This window comes from Hemibagrus wyckioides, linkage group LG08, assembly GCF_019097595.1.
Source record: "Hemibagrus wyckioides isolate EC202008001 linkage group LG08, SWU_Hwy_1.0, whole genome shotgun sequence".
NCBI classification, from domain to species: Eukaryota; Metazoa; Chordata; class Actinopteri; order Siluriformes; family Bagridae; genus Hemibagrus; species Hemibagrus wyckioides.
Window position 1 is genome coordinate 25,531,979 of NC_080717.1, and position 21,803 is coordinate 25,553,781.

The window sequence follows — 21,803 nt, forward strand, 5'->3', positions numbered from 1 at the left end:
CAAAGTGACGTTTAATCAGTTTCTACTTCCTGTGAATAATCTGCAAAACAAATCATCACTGAATTTATCACTGCTCTAAACTATCCCAGCATCTGTTTTATCTCTCTAAACAAAAACAAAACAAAAGCTTCTTACCGATTCTAAATTGTAAACCTGACTCTAAAACCCTGTCAGTGCTCATATTCCTCCATGACGCACCTTTTTTTTTTTTTTTTTATCAGCAAGTCACATGACTTTCTGGTATTCACCGATACCTTTCCTTTCATTCCGTCTCTCTCATTTCCATTCAGCTGAAAGAGGAAGCGTGGGAACAGACTGGCGATAAGACGCTATCTTCTCAGCACCTTTTCCACGGGGGATTTGGCTTTTAACAGGAAAGAGGAGTCACCGCGAGTCCTTCCTGTTTCTCAGCAACCTGTTTCCCTAAACCTGACCCGTCTGGCCTGAGTGGAAGTAGCTCGGCCGTGACCCTGCTAGACGGGCTGTGTGAAAGGTTTCATCTGTGAAATTTCACACTCGCGTCAGCAGAATTCATCACGATCATTAGCACTGCCTCGTAGCTGCCTACTGCAAAGGAATGTTTACAATTGCATCTTTAGCAACATTTGCATCTTTAACCAATAGCACAGTTGCTGTAACTGCTCGTTTTAGCAGCATGTAAAGGCTTTAAATAATTGATGATGTCAGGAAGTTATTTTTTTTGTTTATGGTTGTCAAGTTTGCTAGCTAGTACTAGGTGTGTACTGCTTGCTACCAAACAAGCTCCATTTTATCTGAATGAATCTACTGTAGAATAGTATTTCTGGACCTGATAGATCAACAGTTATTTTTCTTGCTGCAGGAGACGTAGCAGCGTAGTCCCCATTTTGTCATCACCATTTTGGCCAAAGCTATTATGAGTCTTTGGCATCTCTTTAGCATTTGATGCTTTCCCAACAGCCTTAGCAGAGCAGTCCTGGATTTGCATCTGTAAATGTGAGTTCGCACTTGTACATCTCTGTGAAAGGGCCTCTGGAATCCCTAGCGGTTTCCTGAAGGGGCAGACGGCAGCTGGAAAGACACGGCTTCTGGAAAGTGCCATCTGGATGGTGGGCGTCGGCGTTCACTTTGCACATCCGTCCTTTTCCTCCCGCAGAAACAAATATAGGCCGTGCTGGTGATATAGTGGCAGCCAAAGCTCACATGCTGCTTCTCTGCTGCTGTCAGCTGCACTTTAGGGAAACGTTGTGATACCTGACAGGAGAACCAGAGCCTGGTCTCTCCAATTGTTTCCTTCATCACAAGTTCCCATCTCCATCTTCCCTCCATTTTGAATTCTAAGCATCTTGAAAGTTATCCCAGATCCCAGCTAAAACTGGCTGGTTTCAGATTCCAGTTAAAGGTGGTGGATCCCAGATCCCAGCTAAAGGTGGCTGGTCCAAGATCCCAGTTAAAGGTGGCAGATCCCTGATCTCAATTAAAGTAGCGGATTACAGATAGGTGTAGGTTCCCAGAACTCAATTAAAGGTGGAGAATTCCAGTTATAGGTATAGGTTCCCAGATCTCAGCTAAAGGTGGAGAATTCCAGTTATAGGTGTAGGTTCCCAGATCTCAGCTAAAGGTGGAGAATTCCATTTAAAGGTGGTGGATCTGTTGTAGGTGGAGGATCCCAGATCCCAGCTAAAGGTGGCTGATCCAAGATCTCAGTTAAAGGTGGAAAATTCCACATAAAGGTGGCAGATCACAGAGCCAAATTATAGGTGGAGCTAAAGGCGAAGGATCCCAGATCCTGGCTAAAGGTGAAGGATCCCAGATCTTGGCTAAAGGTGAAGGATCCCAGATCCCAGTTATAGGTGGAGAATTCCAGATAAAAGTCCCAAGATCCCAGATCTCAATTAAAGGTAGTAGATTACAGATCCCAGTTAAAGGTGGAGAATTCCAGTTATAGGTATAGGTTCCCAGACCTCAGCTAAAAGTGGCAGGAAAATGTTCTTGCATTTTTGCTCTTGTGATTGCCTGACAACTTCCTGAGAGACTCATGACTGAGAGACTCAGTTCCTCTTCTTCTGTGTGTGTGGTTTTAAGGGGCTGCTGAGGGCCACACAGATCCGGTCTGAAATCCAAACCAAACACTGGTCATATGGACACCATCACACAGGATTCATTTATACACGGATCATCAGATCAGATGGAGCTCCAGATGCGGACTCTGATCTGAATACCGCAAAACGTACGAACGAACTCGTTCAGCAACTCTAGCTTTCTAAACGTGAACCAGCTCGGCTTCTGCACCTGTACTAGCGGTTCATCCAAATCACATGTTTATATTACTAAAGGCAGCTCATCAGACCAGACACTAGCTTCATGACTATAGACCTTTACCTCAGAAAGAAGAGGTTTTCATGTGAAAGTTGAAGTACCTCTGAGGAAACAAAGCACTTCAGATAGATTTGTTTAGCTACAGCTGTAAATGAGTTCCAGGGTTTAATGATATTGTTGACAATTTGCACTCGTTCCTCCGCTTCCCGTGTTACGCAACCGGAGCTTCGGCTCAGTTAGCTCATTTTTAAGTCTGACACTGACAAAGAGGAGGATAACAGGTACTTAGTGCACTTATGTCACATCCTGTTCCTGTGCGTAAGAAGAGAGCGGTCACTGGCCCATGCACACTGGTGCACAGGTGTGTTGTAGGAGAAGCTAATCCCAAGAAATGCCAACAAAGCAGTGGCCTAGAGAACTGAGAGCTTTGTGTGTGTGTGTGTGTGTCCTCATCTCTAATCCTTACCAGGTGCTTCCTAACAAAATTCTCTGTCCCTTTAATCGGCCCACTGGAGGTGAGTTAGTTAGCGCTCTCCCTCCCTAACGCTGTTGTTCTTTCAGATTAGCCACTCTGCTAGCCCATCTGTCAGCTGAACAGAGGGACCAGAGGCTCGAGAGAAACATGGAGGTCAAAAGGAGATGAGGATAAACCCGAGGAAGCAAGGTCCTTTACTTCAGGTTCTCACAAAAACACTTTTTCATCCGTGCCTTGGCTCCACCCCTGGCTTTTGATTGGTCCATATCCAGCTTGCCATTACCTGCTCACCGTTCCGTCCTCGATTAGTCTCTGTATTTATTCTGTATCTGATTAAAGATTCTCCTCAACCTCCACCAGGACCATGATCAGGACCAGCAAACAAAGCAACACTTCTTACCTTTACCTTTTACACACATGTTCATGATACAGTTCCCTGTTTTGAGGAGAAATAATAGACATCACTCATCACCATCAGCTGGCTAACATGTTGCCATCAAGAGACAAACAAGGACTTTTTATTTCCCCGCCACTTTGTACCGACTGCTCCGACTTCCTGCTCATGTCTTCACATTTCCTCGTTTTACACCTTCGTCCATTTCTCTCTCTCTCTCTTTTTCGTGTGGATGGTTTGCTTGTACCAGCTGTGTTCTGTTCTTCGCATGGAATAATGATGAAGACGATCAGATTTGCCTTAACAAACAACAACAGCTGCTTCTCACAGCATGTTGGAGATATTTTACAGAGAACTTCGAGCAGATAGCGACTTTCAGGAAGTCTGTGTGCGTCCAAACGTTTGATAATGTTTCTTAAGAAAAGTCGAAGAAAAAAAAAACGTAAATAAGGCGCACTTCTGATAAGGAGTAGCTTATTTATGGTGGAACTGGCAATGCTGTTCAGATCTCAATGTCTAGATGATGATTTATTCACTCATTTTCTACAGTAATGTTTCACACATCAGGTATTAAGCTGAATTACTAAACATTTGTCTCTGATTCCTCGGCCCAGTCCGACTTTCCTTCAGTTCCCCGCAGAACAAACTTATTTCATTGTATCCTGACATTAGAAATGTGTATTAAAAACATTCCCGATGAGGAAAAATAACTTCCCAGGAAGTGTCCTTTTAAAAGTTGCCACATTTATTTGTTTCTTGCACCAATATTTTCTTGGCATAAATTAGATTAATTATATATCTATATACATAACAGTTAAATGGTGAATGAACAAGTGCAGAGATGTGTGTAAATAAATAAATAAATAAATAAATAAATAAATACTTTATAGTATAGTATAAATTCTGACTTTCTGGACTCATTCTCATTAATATTCATTATTGATGGTCATATTAATATATCAATACTATACATTTAGATCTAACTACAGTTTAAGAAAATATCATTTTTAATTCTATGTTGTCAAAATCAGTTTTTGTTTTTGATAAATTCTCCACTTTTTGTACCATTTTTGATCCTGGAGGATTTGAGAATACAAATCTGGCAACCCTGATCATACTAATAGTCCTTTGACAAATTACCCTCGATTGATTTCTTTAATTTTATTCATTTATTTTTTTTGTATGATTTATACGCTTTGTTTTGTCTGGAGCTCAGTGTCTCTGTCACTGTGTGGCTTTTTTTTTTCCCCGTCACAGGAAACGAAGCTGCTGTTATTAGGCCTCATAATCTGACGCCAGGAAGAGGGTCTGTTCCCAAAAACAAAAGCTAATTTATGTTAGCCTTTCACATAGCCGCATCCTGTTTTGGCTCTAGACGAAAACAAACTATTGCCAGGAATCTATACACACACACACACACACACACACAAAACGGAATTTAAGAACTAAAATCAGGATCCCTAATCATCTTGTGTTAACAGCCTCCTTGTTTAGCCAAGATTTAGCCAAACCGTGCCATGTGGTTAACTAGCATCCATGCTAATACGGTGAGGACTTTTCGAACGTTATGTCATTTAGTTAAAACTTTCCTTTCAGGCTCTAAAAGTCGATCTGAAGTTTTTCTTCTTCACAGGATCTTCAAGAAATTTAGTTGATTTTTTTCTTTGTGTGGAATATTCCAGAAGAAGGGGGGTGGGGGGTATTCAGGGATGAGTTCTTGTGTCTTTTTTTTTTTGTCCACACGTGTTTGTGACTTGTGATGTCAGTGTGACACACTTCACACCCAAAAATCATGGCTCATCGGATTTCAGGTCGGCGCTGTGGGTCAGGTGACACACCGCTTTTGCGCTAAGCAGCATTAGGGAAGTTTTCTAATCTTTTAAGACGCCGCACGTCACCGAAAGCCGCGATCCTCTAATGATGTTTAGCAGCAGCGCGGCGTCCCTTCTGTCCCAGCCGTCTGTTCCGCCGCACAGACATGAAGTGAAGGTGATCATGCGCGTGTTGGTGTTGAACAGATTAACAGCTGCCTGTGTGTGTGTGTGTGTGTGTGTGTGTGTGGGTGGGGTGGGGTGGGGGGTCTGCAACCTGGTGTCTCAAAATGACCCAAATGAATCATTGTGACAGTGATGTGACATTTTGTGGGGGGGGGGGGCAAAAATCATCACTCTGAAAGAAAAGGAAACAGTTTTTATTTATTTATTTATTTATTTCTTTGTCCCCATCTGCTGTGCTCCTCTTGCTACAGCGCACCTCACACACACTTAACTGTGAATCTGTGGAGCTGGAGGTTCTGTAATTAACATGATCCACCATCACATACACACACATGCATACACACACATGCACATACGCACATTCACACACGCACATGCATGCACATTAACACACACACATACAGACACACATACTTGCAGATACACACGCACACACATACGTGCACATTCACACCTGCATTTTCACACAAACACATGCACACACACTCGCATTCACACACGCATACATGCACAAACATATACATACACACACATGCAGATGCATACACCTACACACACATTCACATACGCATACACACACATGCACATTCACACACAAACATACACACGCACACATGCAGACGCACACACGCATACACACACACAAATGCACATTCACACACATGCAGATGCATATACACACACACACACACGCACATACACACACACACATGCAGACGCATACACACACATTCACATACGCATACACATGTACATTCACAAACATACGCATACATGCACACATGCACATTCACACACACATTCACATACGCATACACACACACACACACATACACACATTCACATACGCATACACACACACACATACACACATTCACATACGCATACACACACATACACACACACACATACACACATTCACATGCAGACGCATACACACACATTCACATACGCATACACATGTACATTCACAAACATACACATACATGCACACATGCACATTCACACACACATTCACATACGCATACACACACACACATACACACATTCACATACGCATACACACACACACACACATACACACATTCACATACGCATACACACACACACACACACATTCACATACGCATACACACACATACACACACATACACACACACACATACACAGATTCACATACGCATACACACACACACACACATACACACATTCACATATGCATACACACACATACACACACACACATACACACATTCACATACGCATACACACACACAAATGCACATTCACACACAAACATACGCATACACACACACAGGCACACACACACGCACATTCACACATGCGCACACACACATACACACACATACATACACACACGCACGCACATTCACACATGCGCACACACACATACACACACATACATACACACGCACGCACATTCACATATGCACACTACACACACAAACGCAAACATAAACCAGTTCTGTGGCTCAGATCATCACCTTTTCTTTCCCTTCCTGAGTACACTTTATCATATGAACAAATAAGTAGCATTCCGTGTGTGTGTGTGTGTGTGTGTGTGTGTTTGGGAGTGTTTTTGTGTCTCCTGGTGACTCATTTGTCTTCATTGCCTCCTGCAGTATTAGCACCTCTTCCTGACTAATTGTTTGATCAGGCCAAGTCAAATATCTGATTATTTCTCTATGGAATCAAAAGAAAAATCTTGCTGTTGAAGTTGTGGGTGATCATCTGGGAGGTCCAGCGACGGTGTGAAGGCTTCGGGAATTTGTGTCTTTAACAGGACCTCAAACGCTTGCCGTGGTTTTTTTGAGAAAACTTCAGTCGACGTGCCAGGACACACTCCACCTACCTGGCTAAACATGGGCATATAGTGTGTGTGTGTGTGTGTGTGTGGTCCAGCACAATGAGATCGTATGCCTGGCCTGCAAATCTACGCTGCTTGTAGAAAAAGCTCAATTCACAGCAAATGTCTTGTGATGAATCGGAACCCTGTACATTAGAGTTTGGTGATTTTTTTTTTTTTGAGAAAGTTCATCACTAATAAGTTCATGTTGAAATCAGTGAAATTCGAACGTCATGAAATAAATCAGATATTCTGCTGAAATTCTATCCTTCAGATAGAGCTTTGTGAGCTCTGTGTTTGTGGAGCTTCACGTGTTCTTCTCCTCGTGTCTGTCTGGGTGCCTTCAGGGTCCTTCAGGGTATTTCAGGTTCCTTTAGGATTCCTTCAGATTCTTTCAGGATCCTTTAGGGTATTTAAGGTTCCTTCAGGTTCATTTAGGGTCCTTCAGGTTCCTTCAGATTCCTTCTTGGTATTTCAGGTTCATTTAGTGTCCTTCAGGTTTATTTAGGGTCCTTCAGATTCCTTCGGGGTATTTTAGGTTCATTCAGGGTCCTTCAGGTTTATTTAGGGTCCTTCAGATTCCTTCGGGGTATTTTAGGTTCATTCAGGGTCCTTCAGGTTTATTTAGGGTCCTTCAGATTCCTTCGGGGTATTTTAGGTTCATTTAGGGTTCCTTTAGGTTCCTTCAGGATCCTGTAGGTTCTTTCAGATTCCTTCAGGTTCTTCCAGATTCCTTCAGGGTCCTTCAGATTCCTTCAGGGTCCTTTAGGTTCCTTCAGGATCCTTCAGATTCCTTCAGGGTCCTTTAGGTTCCTTCAGGATCCTTTAGGTTCCTTCAGGATCCTTTAGGTTCCTTCAGATTCCTTCAGGTTCATTCAGATTCCTCCTCCTCGTTCCTTGTTCTTCTCCTCGGGTCTCTCTGGGGTTCCTTCAGGGTATTTCAGATTCCTTCAGGGTTCTTCAGGTTCCTTCAGATTCCTTCAGGTTTTTTCCTCACCTCTCCACCCACCACTTTGCTTCCTGTGTTCTAGGGACAGACCCTGGATCCACCGCCTTAAAAATCTCCTCCTTATGATGTAAATGACACAGTGACACAGTGATTATGAATCTTTCTCCACAAATCTTTTGAGAAAGCAAAACAAAATGTGAATATTGTTCTGCTCTGTTCTGCTTGATCTCAAGTTCTCTGGAAAGTTGGGAACCTGAGCCAGGGCTTCGTGTAACACCATCAGTGCACTCCGAGAACCTCCTCCTCCTCCTCCTCTTTTTCTGCTCCATCTTCAGCTCTGAGCTCTGAGGCTTGTGAGACGTGAGCCACAGATCCACCGGATGCTCTGATTACATGGCAATGGTGCTGCAGTCCCACAGCCAACACATAATAACCTTCATCCTGTCTTCCTCTAATTACCCCCCCCCCAAACACACACACACACTCAGAGAGAGAAAGAGAGAGAGACGGATGGTGCTATTACCCAGGATACCCCTGAGGGCCCCCGGCCTTGGCCCCCTGTTTACAAATTCCTGCCATACTTCAGGATCTGCGGGACTTCTGTTTAGGAGCAGAGGAAAACAGCTGTTGGAGGAGCGACGGCTTCCAGAAAAGGGCCGTTCCCATCAGCCAGCGATCCCGAATCAGCCTTCAGGAATGTTTTGAAACTGTACACAGAAGCGGAGAAGCATGAGGCTCTGAGCTGGGTTACGTCTTGAGCCTAGTGAATGGGGAGCTCAGCGAGTCTGTGTGTGTGTGTGTGTGTGAGGATGGAGGGGGGTTGTGGGGGGATTTGAGACGGTGAATTCTGCCGGTTGTTATGGAAACAGCGGAGAACAGGGTGTCCTGAAATGCCACCGCAGTGAGCTTTTTGTGTTTCAAGGCTAGACAAACCCCATGAAGCGATTACACTGACCTACACTCAGACATTCGGGGTGGTTATGCAAATGGACCCTCGCACGACGACCGGCTGCTGGAAAGCGCCTCGTTTTTAACGAGCAAACATCTGTAAATGTTCTCCGAGGCCGAACCAGACTAAAAATGGGTCATGTTTATGAAACATTCTGTACTTTTTCTTCATGTAGATATTAATGAACGACAGCCAGCCTGTAATTTACCGAGTGACAAAACGTCTGCGAGTCGCTCAGCCGTCACGCTAATGAACTCTGTGCCTTTTTACATTTACATTACAGGCATTTGGCAGATGCCATCTCCCCAGGTGACTTGCCAGTTTATCTCATTTTATACAACTGAGAGTTCAGGGCCTTGCTCAGCAGTGGCAGCTTGTTGGACCCTGGGATTCAAACTCGCCACCTTCTAATAAGTAGCCCAACACCTTAACCACAAAGCTACCACATCCCTTTTTACAGGGTGCCATTACATTTACCCTGCTTAGTCTTACTTAGTCTTATCCCTGCATCGTTAACATGGGATTTATGAGATAATGAGTGTCAGGGGAAGTTTGTTAGATTGACGTGGAATTGAAGCGATTTACGTGAACATTGATGAACGTTTTTTCCTAATTAACTGGATTTTCACAAACATCAGATTTCTTGACGGAGTCGATTTACGGATAACTTCTGATGTGTTACGAAGAGTTCATGCTTAGATTGCAAATAAAATACAATCCACTCGATTCTAATAAAAGAAAACAACAGTCTGTTTATTTGTAAACATTACAAAATCTGATAACTGGGGATCGAATTTCGTTTCTCTTGGATTTTTCTGCTGTTTATTATTATGACCCAACCAATCAAGAGTGAGCAGTACAGCTAGCCCCGCCCCAAACTCTGTTATATCATCTCAGGATTGTTTACGGAAAACAAATCCAAAAGCTTTCATTCAGTGTCGTTCCTCTCACTCACTGGATCGGCAACTTCATTCGTAAACAGCGTATCCTGTTTGTGTCCGTCGTTGCATTTGGAGGCTCCTCCTCTTGCCCGTCTCCAGGGAGGCCCTGAGGGCTCCACATCCTGTTTTGGTTAAATTCCGCAAGCTCGCAGTCCAGACTCTGTCCCTGTCCCTGTCCCTGTCCCAGCCCTGAAAGCTAGATTAGATCAACACCGGAATACCTTCACCCTCCCTTTCGCCCCAGGCTGTGCTACTTTTCAACCAAACATGCAAAACAGGAGCAACAACCTCATCAACAACACACACACACACACAGGTATTCTTCAGGTTCAGGATGCCAGAGTGTCACAGAATGTTCCGGTCTGCAGCTACATACTGAAACAAACACATACTTTTACATGTGTACATTTATATCCATCACAAAGATATATAAAAAAAATATATATATATATAATTATAATTTTATATATATATATATATATATATATATATATATATATATATATATATATATATATAATTATAATTATAATTATTATTATTATTGCTGTTGTTGCTAATGGTGTTATTGTTAATAGCAACAACAGCAATAAATATAATAACCACAACAAAACACCACCGACAACAATAACAATCAACATTTAAATATTTAATAATAATTTTGTTTATTATTTTTAAAAAATCTACAGTTTCGTATAATACTACTACTACTAATAATAATAATTGTATGTACATTACATATTATGCATATTATGTACATAAATGACAAAATTGTATATTATTATTATTATTATTATTATTATTATTATTATTATGTCCATTTTCTGTTTCTTTACATTGAAGCAATAAGATAAAAATGTAAAAATTAAAAATAATTTTAAAATAATTTTGTTTAATTATTATTTTAAAAAAATATATATATATTCATGTATATTTTTATTGGCCAAAAAACAATACCATCAATAATAATACAAATAATATACATTCAAATATTTTTGTTATTAGGTTTATTATTATTATTATTATTATTCCATTTTGTGTTAACACAAACAATTTTTGATTTCTTAATTTTTATTCAAATTATTTATGATAAGGAAGAAATTTCCATTTTCCAATTAGTCCAATTTTTCATCTTGCTTTTCCAAGCTTGCATTTCGAAACCGTTTTCCTGCAGCTGCATCTCGCAGTCCTTGCCTCAGCAGAGGGTCTTCACCTCTCAGAACTCCACGTCCCCAAATTATTTCTAGCTCCGTCCCACACAAAGGACAGCAACGAGCTCGCAAACGCCACACAATAGTACAGCAGCAGAGGGACAGGAAGTAAATACAGAGTGAACAGGAAGTTCCCCTGTCCCTCAGAGCGAACTGGCAGGAAGAGAGAAAGAGGCCTGGTGAAAGCCAGCACACCCCGGGTGACCTTTCACCCTGTTGGCTGGGAGGGCCACCTGCCCCTGGAGCGGGGAGAAGGGAACAACAGGGCAGATGACACGGTGCAGAGATGGAGCCGGGTGATAAAAGCGTTAAAAGAAAAGAAAAGCGGAGCCGCCATTGTCTCAGGATCTCAGGGGGGCTGGTGAGTGAGCAGGCACTTGCAAAATAGCAACTCCACCCAGGAACCCGCAGGGAAGTAGGCTGTCAGTGTGTGTGTGTGTGTGTGTGTGTTTAGAGGGGGAGGTGAGGTGCACAGCAGGCAGTTCCTACTAAGGAAGTGTGTAAGTAATGCCCCATGACTTTTTTGCCCCCCTCACCCTCTTCAAACACTCTCTCTCTCTCTCACACACACACACACTCAAGCTTTCCTCATGATGACCATCCGCAAGATGAAACCTGTCTGACATTCCTATCGTTGTGGGGACATGTTTTGGTTCTCAGCAAGATATAGAAACATGCCCACACACACACACAGACCCCCCCCACCACCACCACCACCACCTTCCTCCCACGCCAACGTTTCCCACATAACACTCATTTGAATGCATTTGGATGTAGGAAAAACGATTTTGGTTTGATTCTCGACACACCATGTCAGATCTCCATTCCACAGTTACACTCATTTGACTGTGTGAAAAACACGCTGCTGAACCACGCACTGTGTTTACTCGTCACGGCGTGCCGGCAGTGCGGTTCGAGAACAACAGGAAGAGAGGAGTTAGTTATCAGTTAGCCGCCCGGTTGCACGACACGGCGAAGGCCCGCACTATCCCTGTCTGTTAGCTGAGCTTTAAGTGCAGTGTGGCTTTGCGTGACTCGAGGCGGAGGTAGAGTCGCACAACAGACGCCAGGAAGACGACAATAGAAACAGGACAGCGAGGGAAACTGATACACTGATACCCAGAGATAATACGCCAGCATAGTTGAGTAACCCTGAGCTGAGAAACGACACAGTTCCCTCCTCTTCCTCTCTATCTACCGCATCTGCTGTGTGTGTCTGATTTGCACAAACTGGTTACTCTTATCTCACTCCAGGGCAGAGGCATCACTCAGTTCTTATGTAGAAGTTTGTGGTGTTTATATGCTATGTGATGTGATCACATGACTGCACAAGCAACACAGACTCTTGGAAAAGAAAGCACCTCGGACAGTAATGCGGCTACAAAAGCACGAGTGCCAATAGGTTATTGTTGCCATAGTAACAGCTCTGTTCAACGGGACTTAAACCAGATAACTGGTTGTTTACTAACTATTTATGAAAGGATTCTCCAGTGTCAGTGCTTTGCATTTATATTTCTGGCATTTGGCAATTGCCCTTATCCAGAGTGACTTACATGTTCTCATTTTTATAGAACTGGGGGTTAAGGGCCTTGCTCAGGGGCCCAGCAGTGGCAGCTTGGTGGAGCTGGGACTCAAACTCACAACCTTTTGACCAGTAGCCCAACACCGCATCACTGATTATTTTCTATAATAACATATAATAAATATCTCTTTATCTAAAAGTAACATCCACGCACTACAATGTTAAAATAACTCAAAACTCTGATGTCCGAGCTCTCCCAGGGTCAGACGCCACGTTTCACCTAAACTCCAGAAAGTCCGGTCACAACACCCAGGTCCGGTCGAGACTCAGAGGAAGTGTTAGGAACGGAAGCTGAGTGTTAGACCAAGCTTCCCGCTGTGTGTCGTATGCTAAATGCTCTGAAAGTGCGCACTTCTTTGTGCTCGCCTGGTCACTCCGCATGTGAATGGCAGGCCTAAATGGACTATTAAGGGCAGTTGACCTCGGCTCGGCTGCTGGAGACACCGTGTCTGAGAACTCGGCCGCCAAACTCCGGCTTCTACTTTTCATTTTTCATCAACATGACAAAAAGGTTTTTTTTCTAACTTTCTAACTTTTCTAACAAACACCAGAGCACCGCCAGCCATCCGGATAGGAAGAGGTCTGTAAGAAAGGAAAGACGACGCTTCTGAGGCTTTAATCTCAATAAATAAATAAATCTCACTCAAAGAAAGAAAGAAAGAAAGAAAGAAAGAAAGAAAGAAAGAAAGAAAGAAACAAACAAACAAACAAACAAAGGGATTGAGGTGACGGGAGAACTGTAGTGGTTGGTAACTGTTCTGAATTAAAGGAAAAGAAAAGAAACTTTATTAATCAGTTATAATCCTTTTACACACAAACATTTAGTCTGTCTATCAGTCTGTCTACAGCTTTCACCAGGATGGATACATAGTGTCTATTATGTGTATAAATGGATGAATAGATAGATGGATGGATGGATGGATAATGTTTTATGTGTGTAAACAGATAGATGGGTGGATGGGTGGTGTATATTATGTAGATAGATAGATGGATGGATGGATGATGTTTTATGTGTGTAAACAGAGATGGGTGGATGGGTGGTGTATATTAGATAGATAGATAGATAGATAGATAGATAGATAGATAGATAGATAGATAGATAGATAGATAGATAGATAGATAGATAGATAGATAGCATGTAGTTTGTATCTTGTGGGTGTGGCCTGTGCAGAATGTTTGTTTGTTTATTTTTTATTTTTGATGATATAGTAATAGCTTTACACAGCTTCTAGTGAAACCCAAACCGAATAACGCACTCATCAGCGTGACCATTAACATCCGTGGTCAAGCCAACGACCCCTGCTACTTCCTCTCATGCGCATTTAACACGAGGATAAGAGACGTCGTAAGCCGGGAAGTGCAGAAAAATCGGACCACGTGTGACAGCAATCGTTCAGGTCGCCGCTTGCTGGTGTAAACGTAGTGCCGAGATAACACCAGCTGAGAGGTTTGATGGGTTGTGCTGGTGTGAACTGGAGAAATTACATGACAATAACCATGAGCTGCTCTTTAACATGTGATCATGGAATCAATTAACTCCTAAACAACCAGAAAACACCAAAAATTAGCATGTGACATTTCCAGGAGTAGTAGCATGATATTACATGGTTATGACCTGGTTATGACTAAATGTTTTAGATTACATTCACATGATATAAAAGCTAGTTTAATTAAACACTATATACCTATGCTTCTGAGGTTTTTATCTCACTACCTAAATAAATCTCACTAGAAAGAAAGAAAGAAAGAAAGAAAGAAAGAAAGAAAGAAAGAAAGAAAGAAAGAAAGAAAGGGATTGAGCTCGAGGTGATGGGAGAACTGTAGTAGTTGGAAACTGTTCTAAATTTAAGGAAAAATACAAAAGAAAGAAAGCTTTATTAATCAGTTATAATCCTTTTATATACAGATAATAATCCTGTTATTACCTGGTTATGTCAGTCTTATGACAATGTCTTAGATTGCATTCACGTGATATAAACTCTACTTTAATCAAACACTCCATGCAGATTTCTAACTCGATTATTTTCCATATTTCTATTTTCCAAACGAATATCAGACTGGCAAAGGGTTTATAAAAAAGATCCGAGTCTGAGCCGATCCATTCAGGAAGTGTTAAAGTGCGCCGACGGCTTCACTAATGTGTTTATTGTTCCATCACTTCACACCTCAGCTCAGCACATCCTCCTGAGTGGCCCTGAGGAAAGATCTGAGGCCATCACGTGGCTCGGGGAACTTCAGGTAAACACACATGACTTAAACCAACAAAAGAAACAAAAAAGAAAAAATTCTTGAATTTGATCACGTTGCAGTTTTAATAGTTAGCTGTGTTTGAACAGTAACTCGTTCAAACATATACAACCAACATGCTAACATTCTTTCTTTGTTATATAGGCCTTTTTAATGCACAAATAAACAAAGATGCATGTTCATGTTTACTTAACGTGTTCGGATGTCATTTCTAAGAATCTTAACTGGTTATATTAATATTAATAGTTTTCATTTGAGTATTTTTTGGAGAGAATGTTTAGAGTTTATGGACCCTGTTCATAATCTGCAAAAAAAAAAAAAATCCACACAATAAGCATCTTAATCAGTTTAACAGTGACGCATTTTCTCCACTGAGTTTTATCAGGTTTACTTGTTAGTTTGTTTGTTCTGCAGGAATGATATCCTTGTGGGGTTGTGCTTTATTTCTCCTTCAGTGCATACATAATCAATGAAATCACTCACGTGCCTTTTGTATTTATCATTATTATTATTATTATTTTATGATGTGATCCTTTCATTTCATTCACAGCTTGCTGTTTAATGGAGCATTTCCTCGTAATTGATTCTTGATTAAAACAACTGAACAACAAAACAAGACAATGAAGCCGGGTTTTTTTTTTTTTTTTTTTTACACAAATCTGTTTTGTTTTGTTTGCGCACGAGCGCACAGTCCTGCACTAATCTGCTCCTCCACATGTCAGTAAAGGAGATTTGCAGGAATTTTCTTCTCCTTGTTTGTGCCTTGCAGGGTTAAAGACAGGTTGGAGAGCTCTGAGAGGTGTGATTGAGGCTCGCTGCGTGTAACCCGAGCTTCAGTCAAGTCCTGAGCGCTTTAATTCTCTTCCCCTCTAAACACTGGCGCCTCCTTCCTGCGCTGTTTGTTTGCGGTCAGTTGATCCGGAGCGGAAATTCCTTTCCGTTTTTGTGAATGACAAACTTATTAACAATTCATCGGCGCAGGCCCCGGTTTCCATCCGGCCCCGTTGCCAAGGCGACGCCGCCCCGAGCCTTCCTATTGGTCGGCGCGCAATAATGTAGGCATTGAAACGCCGCGCCCTCGCCTCCATTCACTAACACACAACCCGAGAGAGAGAAAGACAGAGCGCGAGACTGAGAGAGGGAGAGAAGGACAGAGAGAGAGAGAGAGAGTGAAGTTCACGGAGGAAGCTTTGCGTTACTGGAACAGAACACAGCTGAACTGGAACGGAGACTTTACCGTGAGCGCTTTAACGAGCTTGCACCGAGCTGGATCTTCAGTTTGGCTTGAGCTTCTTCTTGCTTTAAGAAAAAAAAAGAGAGAGAGAGAGATTGTTATATAACCGGAAGAAGAACGTCAGTGGGGCTGTAGCTTACTCACAGGCGCGCGTGAGTCATTGATAAACGCGCAGGCATTTCTTAGCGCAGTCGCATGAATGGACGGATTCGGAGCAAGTCTCCACTTTACGCTTTAACCGCAAAAAAATTTTTTTTGCATTTCTTGATCACCGAGGGTCTACAAAATATATATTTTTAAAAATATTATTATTATTTTTTTAAATCTTTTTTTTTACGCCGCGTGATCGCGAGCGTATGCTTCGGCCTGGCCTGGTGAAAAGCCGCGGCCTTTGGACCCACGACGCCTCGCACCCCCCGGCCCCCGGTAACGGAAACCCCGATGCTCGATAAGTTCCGACCCGCGCAGCTCGACACGGCAATGGCGATCAGCAAGAGCGTGGCGTGGCTAAGGGAGCAGCTCGAGACGCGCCGCGAGCGCCTGCTCGTGATGGACTGCCGCGCGCGCGAGCTCTACGACTCGTCGCACGTCGAAGCGGCCATCAACGTGGCCATCCCGAGCCTCATGCTGCGGCGACTCAAGAAGGGCAACCTGCCCGTTAAGTCGCTGCTCTCCGACGGACAGGATCGCGAAAGGTTCGCGCGACGCTGCAGGACCGACACCATCGTGCTGTACGACGAGTGCAGTCGCGAGTGGAACGAGAACGTGGACGGCGGCTCGGTGCTCGGTTTACTGCTGCGGAGGATGAAGGACGAGGGATACAAAGCCTTTTACCTTGAAGGTAGCGTCTTACACTCCGCGTGCACGCGTCCCGAACCGTGTAGTAGTAAAGTCTTATATTCGGTTACAATCTTATGTGTACGTGCTTATAGCGCGACACGAAGGCCTTAAGCAACATTATAGCACGAGACCGACTTTTTCAGCCGCACGGGAATGTTTTGGTGTGTTTTTGTCTTGCACACACACGCAGAAATGTCTTAAAAACGTAATTTAAAAAATAATAATAATAATAACCATCAATAACTTCATTATCAATAGTGTGCATTAGCCTGCATAGAGCTGCTAATGTGGTTTTTTTAAATAAAAAAAGATCAAAAAAGAACTTTTTCCTGTACTTTTTCGCGCAATGTGTTGACTCAGTTTGTACACGGCGCCATTGCGTACTTTTTGTAGCAGTCCTTTAAAAACATTTAATTCCCTTATTATATAGGAAAATAATGATGCAAAAATGTGTGTGCACTGATACGGAAGTACTCTATGGATAAACAAACAAACAAACAAACAAAGTTGTTCAACTTCACTTTTTTTTAAAGTTTAAATAGCAATTTCATTTAAAATCCCTGTTTTTGTTGTTGTTGTTAATTAAAGAATCCAGCATGGTGTATTTTTTTGTACATTAACCTTGTCAAATTTTAACCTCACAGGCGGTTTCAGCAAGTTCCAGGCCGAGTGTCCAGCGCTCTGCGAGACCAACCTGGACGGCTCTTGCGGGGGAAGCGGTTCTCCCACGTCACACGTTTTGGGCCTCGGTGGCCTGCGCATCAGCTCAGATTCGTCAGACATCGAGTCGGATGCGGACCGTGAGCCCGGCAGCGCCACCGACTCGGACGGCAGCCCGGCGTCCAACCCGCAGCCGTCGTTCCCAGTTGAGATCCTGCCACATCTGTACCTAGGCTGCGCCAAGGACTCCACCAACCTGGACGTGCTGGAAGAGTTCGGCATCAAGTACATCCTGAACGTCACCCCGAACCTGCCCAACCTTTTCGAGAATGCAGGAGAGTTCAAGTACAAACAGATCCCCATATCGGACCACTGGAGCCAGAACCTGTCGCAGTTCTTCCCGGAGGCCATCAGCTTCATCGGTGAGCAACACACACACACACACACACTCTTACTACACAAACCAGAGTTTTACAGGGACCTTGATTAGATTCAGTCCAATGGGGACCTCAATTTATACTGAAAGGAATCATCATTATCCACTCACCTGAATAGTGAGTCATCTGACAAATGTAATATAAAGTAAGATAAGACAAAGATAACCCTTTTATTAATCCCTCACGGGGAAATGAAAGTGTTAGAGCGGCGCGATAAGTAAGTAAGAATAATGACACAGCAAAAATAAGATTTGATGACGTCCTGAAAGACAGAAAAGTTAAATGGAGGCGACGTGGTCGAAACTTGGTGGTTACACGCACAGTTACGGTTATGTGGTTTCTGAAACTGTATGGTGTACTAGGTTTTTTTTTTTTTTACAGTACATAGTGTTCCGGCAGCCATTTTGAACCACTGTGTTTTAAAAAGTGTAAAATTCACCCTGCTCATGTTCATGCTCAGGCAGCTCTAAATAATGAGAACATATTAAACTCATTTGAGTGAATTGTGAATGTTAAACGATGGTCATAGACACATGAAGAAAAAAAATGGTGCATTTGCATGAATATGAAACTTTAGTGTTCTTATAAACTATGTAAACAGATTGTGGGTCTTTGTTTAAATCCCAACCGCTAGATTCCCAACTGTAGCCGTTTGGCCTGGTGTCCTTTTGTGTTTGTCGAGGAGTGTAGCCGTGTGTGTGTGTGTGCACTCATGCTAGAAAGGCTTATGATAGAACAGGAGATGAGGCGAGGTAATTTGAGCTCAACAGGAAGGAAGCGGCATTCAAAGTAATGTAGGACAGGGGCGGCGTTTTCTCCCACACAACGGGGCCCATTTATGGGGGGGGGGGATGTTGACATCCTGCTCGCCATGACAGCGCGCCCCCGTGACTTCTACATTTACACTCCCCAAATGGTGGCATTGTGGAGTAACCTGGTGAGCGGAAGGATCATTCGATAGGCCATAATAGCCCATTTCCATGTCTGATTCCAGAGCAGAAAAATGGAAGATTTGTTTTCGTCCTCTGTCATGCACTAGAGAGCGCACTGAATGAGAGCTTGTTCTGTGCTCAAGCCGGGAGTCTAATGAATTCTGACACACGCCTTTCTCTCTCTCTCTCTCTCTCTCTCTCTCTCTCTCGGGTTAATGTACACGTTTATGAGGACACTTTGTGCTTTGCTTATCTGGATTTCTATCAAAACCTAACCAGAAATCCTTTCTTTTTCCCTTTTCCTCCTTCCTTGTCCACAGATGAGGCTCGAGGTCAGAAGTGCGGCGTCCTCGTGCACTGCCTCGCCGGTATCAGCCGCTCCGTCACGGTGACCGTGGCCTACCTGATGCAGAAGCTCAACCTGTCCATGAACGACGCCTACGACATCGTCAAGATGAAGAAGTCGAACATCTCGCCCAACTTTAACTTCATGGGCCAGCTGTTGGACTTTGAGCGCACACTGGGGCTGCAGAGCCCGTGCGACAACCGAGCTTCGGCGCCGTCGCAGCCGCTCTACTTCAGCACACCCACCAATCACAACGTCTTCCAACTCGACCCGCTCGAGTCCACGTGAGACGACGAGCACGCTGCAGAAGGTGCCTGACCATCCCAATGTGGCTTTCTGTCTTTTTTCCCCTCTCAGACGGAGGAGGGTTTTCCGGACGTTTTTGACGCAACTGGCGCAAGATGCCAACTGTCGCGAGTTAGCCAATGACGCGCCAACGCGCTTTGGCCCGAAGCGGAAAGGCAGCTGCTGTACTATTGGGACGGAGAAACGCAGCTCTGTATCTCTCTCAGACTCTGTAAGGTAGTTCCTGCTTTCTATCTTCGTACTCAAGCATGTGAAGACTGTCAAAACGAGGAACTTCTGGACGTGCCAAAGAGACTGGAAATGGACAGTTAAATGGACGAGTTAAAAAGAGAACATTTTTCATTTTTTTTCTAGCACTTGCACCTTCACGTTTTTTCGGGTGTGCTCTTTTTGTCTTCAGTGAAGACTTGCCTGTTTTGGGGGATTTAAAAAAAATATTTACAAAACACCCTCGTTGACGATGGCACAGTATAGTGTACTCCAGTTTGTTTGTGTGGAGACACTTTTGAATCGTTTATACTTGTGTATATTAAGGACATCGTTATTATAGCCACAGTATACCTGTTACGGAAAAGAAGAAACAGGTGCCGAACTTCTTTTTTTTTGTCTTCTTTTGTCTTCTAAACTGAATATTGATCAATATAATCTATGAGTTAAATGCCAAAAAAGAAACTGAATAGGTTTTGTGAGATGATAAATGTGTATAATGTAATATATTTCTTTTTCTTTTCTTTATGAACGAGTCTTTATCAGCCTTTTCTTACACATCCTTCCACACTCTGAGAGTCACCTTGTTCCCCCTGCCTTAGGTCTTCTGTACATAGGAGTATCATCGTGCATTAACTTCTCCGAGCAATTCCTCATGACGCTTCTCTGTCGCCGGCTGTCAGAGTTATTAAACTAACAGCACATTCAGAAAGTATTGTATCAGTATGTGTTCCAGTCGAGAATACGGCTGCATGCTCATGACGAATCTAGAACCGGGACGCCTTGATTTTTTTTATTTTAATTTTTTTTAACGGTGGAAGATCGTGATCGAAGTGGGCGGTGCTTGTTTTTTTTTTTGTTTTGTTTTTTCCTTTTTTATTTGTGCGATTCGAGGTCTCTGAAATGTCGGCAACGCGGGAGACGTTCATGCGCCTTCCGCTCTTCAGGGAAATTCTGTGAAATGCAATTTAGTTGTCTGACTCGGATTTAAATGGGAACCTGGTTCCCCAAAGCAAAGGCCTGTTCTGAAGGAGGAAGGTTCCACTCTGGGACTCGTCCTTCCAACCCTACGAATGTAAAGAGATGATAAGTTATTAATAAATTGCTATTTTGTCTATTCAAATCTACTGACCTGCCTCGCTGTTTTCCTTCTTTATCTGAAACTTTGCTAGTGAGCTAGCATCGATGATGTATACACCTCAGTGTTTAACTAAGCTAACAATCTATACAAGTCATACATTATATATAAAACTATCTTGCTTTCAGGACAACAAGAAAGTGTCTAGCTAACATTGGCTAGCATCGTACCTACTGTAAATGCTAACATAAACATGATAAAACATAGTTCATCGATTTTATATATCTTAGAGGTTAGCATAAATATTAAACATGAGCAGATATGCTGTCTTTCAGGACAACAAGAAAGTGTCTAGCTTACATCGTACCTACTGTAAAAGCTAACATGAACATGATAAAAACAGAGTTTAATTGTTTACTTCAGAGGTTAGCACAATTGTTAAAAATGACCAGATAGATTTTCAATGACAAGCTAATGTTATACTCTATAAATAACTAATTTGCTTTGCATAGATAACACTGACTAGCCTCATAGCTACTGTAAAAGCTAACATAGACATGATAACAGTTTTATGATTTTTATACCTCATGGTTTAGCATAATTGTTAGAAATGAACGGATTTGCTAGGTAACCAGAAAGATTCCAGCGCACAAGCTATATTATATACTATATGGAACTGGCTTGCTTGCAGGACAACAAGAAAGTGCCTAGCTAACACTGACTAGCCTCATAGCTACTGTGAAAACTAACATAAACATGATAAAACAGAGTTCAATGATTTTATATACCTCAGAGTGTAGCATGATTATTAAAAATGAGCAGATATGCTGTCTTTCAGGGCAATGAGAAAGTG

At 42.7% G+C, this 21,803-nt stretch overlaps 1 protein-coding gene across 1 annotated transcript; it reads left to right on the forward strand.

Annotated features, from left to right (window-relative positions):
* Positions 1–15,773: 15,773 nt before the first annotated feature.
* Positions 15,774–20,999, forward strand: dusp6 (dual specificity phosphatase 6). Its single transcript, XM_058397302.1, has 3 exons — positions 15,774–16,985; positions 17,629–18,066; positions 19,334–20,999. The coding sequence occupies exons 1-3, from the start codon at positions 16,586–16,588 to the stop codon at positions 19,645–19,647; spliced, it is 1,152 nt and encodes a 383-aa protein (XP_058253285.1). The 5' UTR covers positions 15,774–16,585; the 3' UTR covers positions 19,648–20,999.
* Positions 21,000–21,803: the final 804 nt, after the last annotated feature.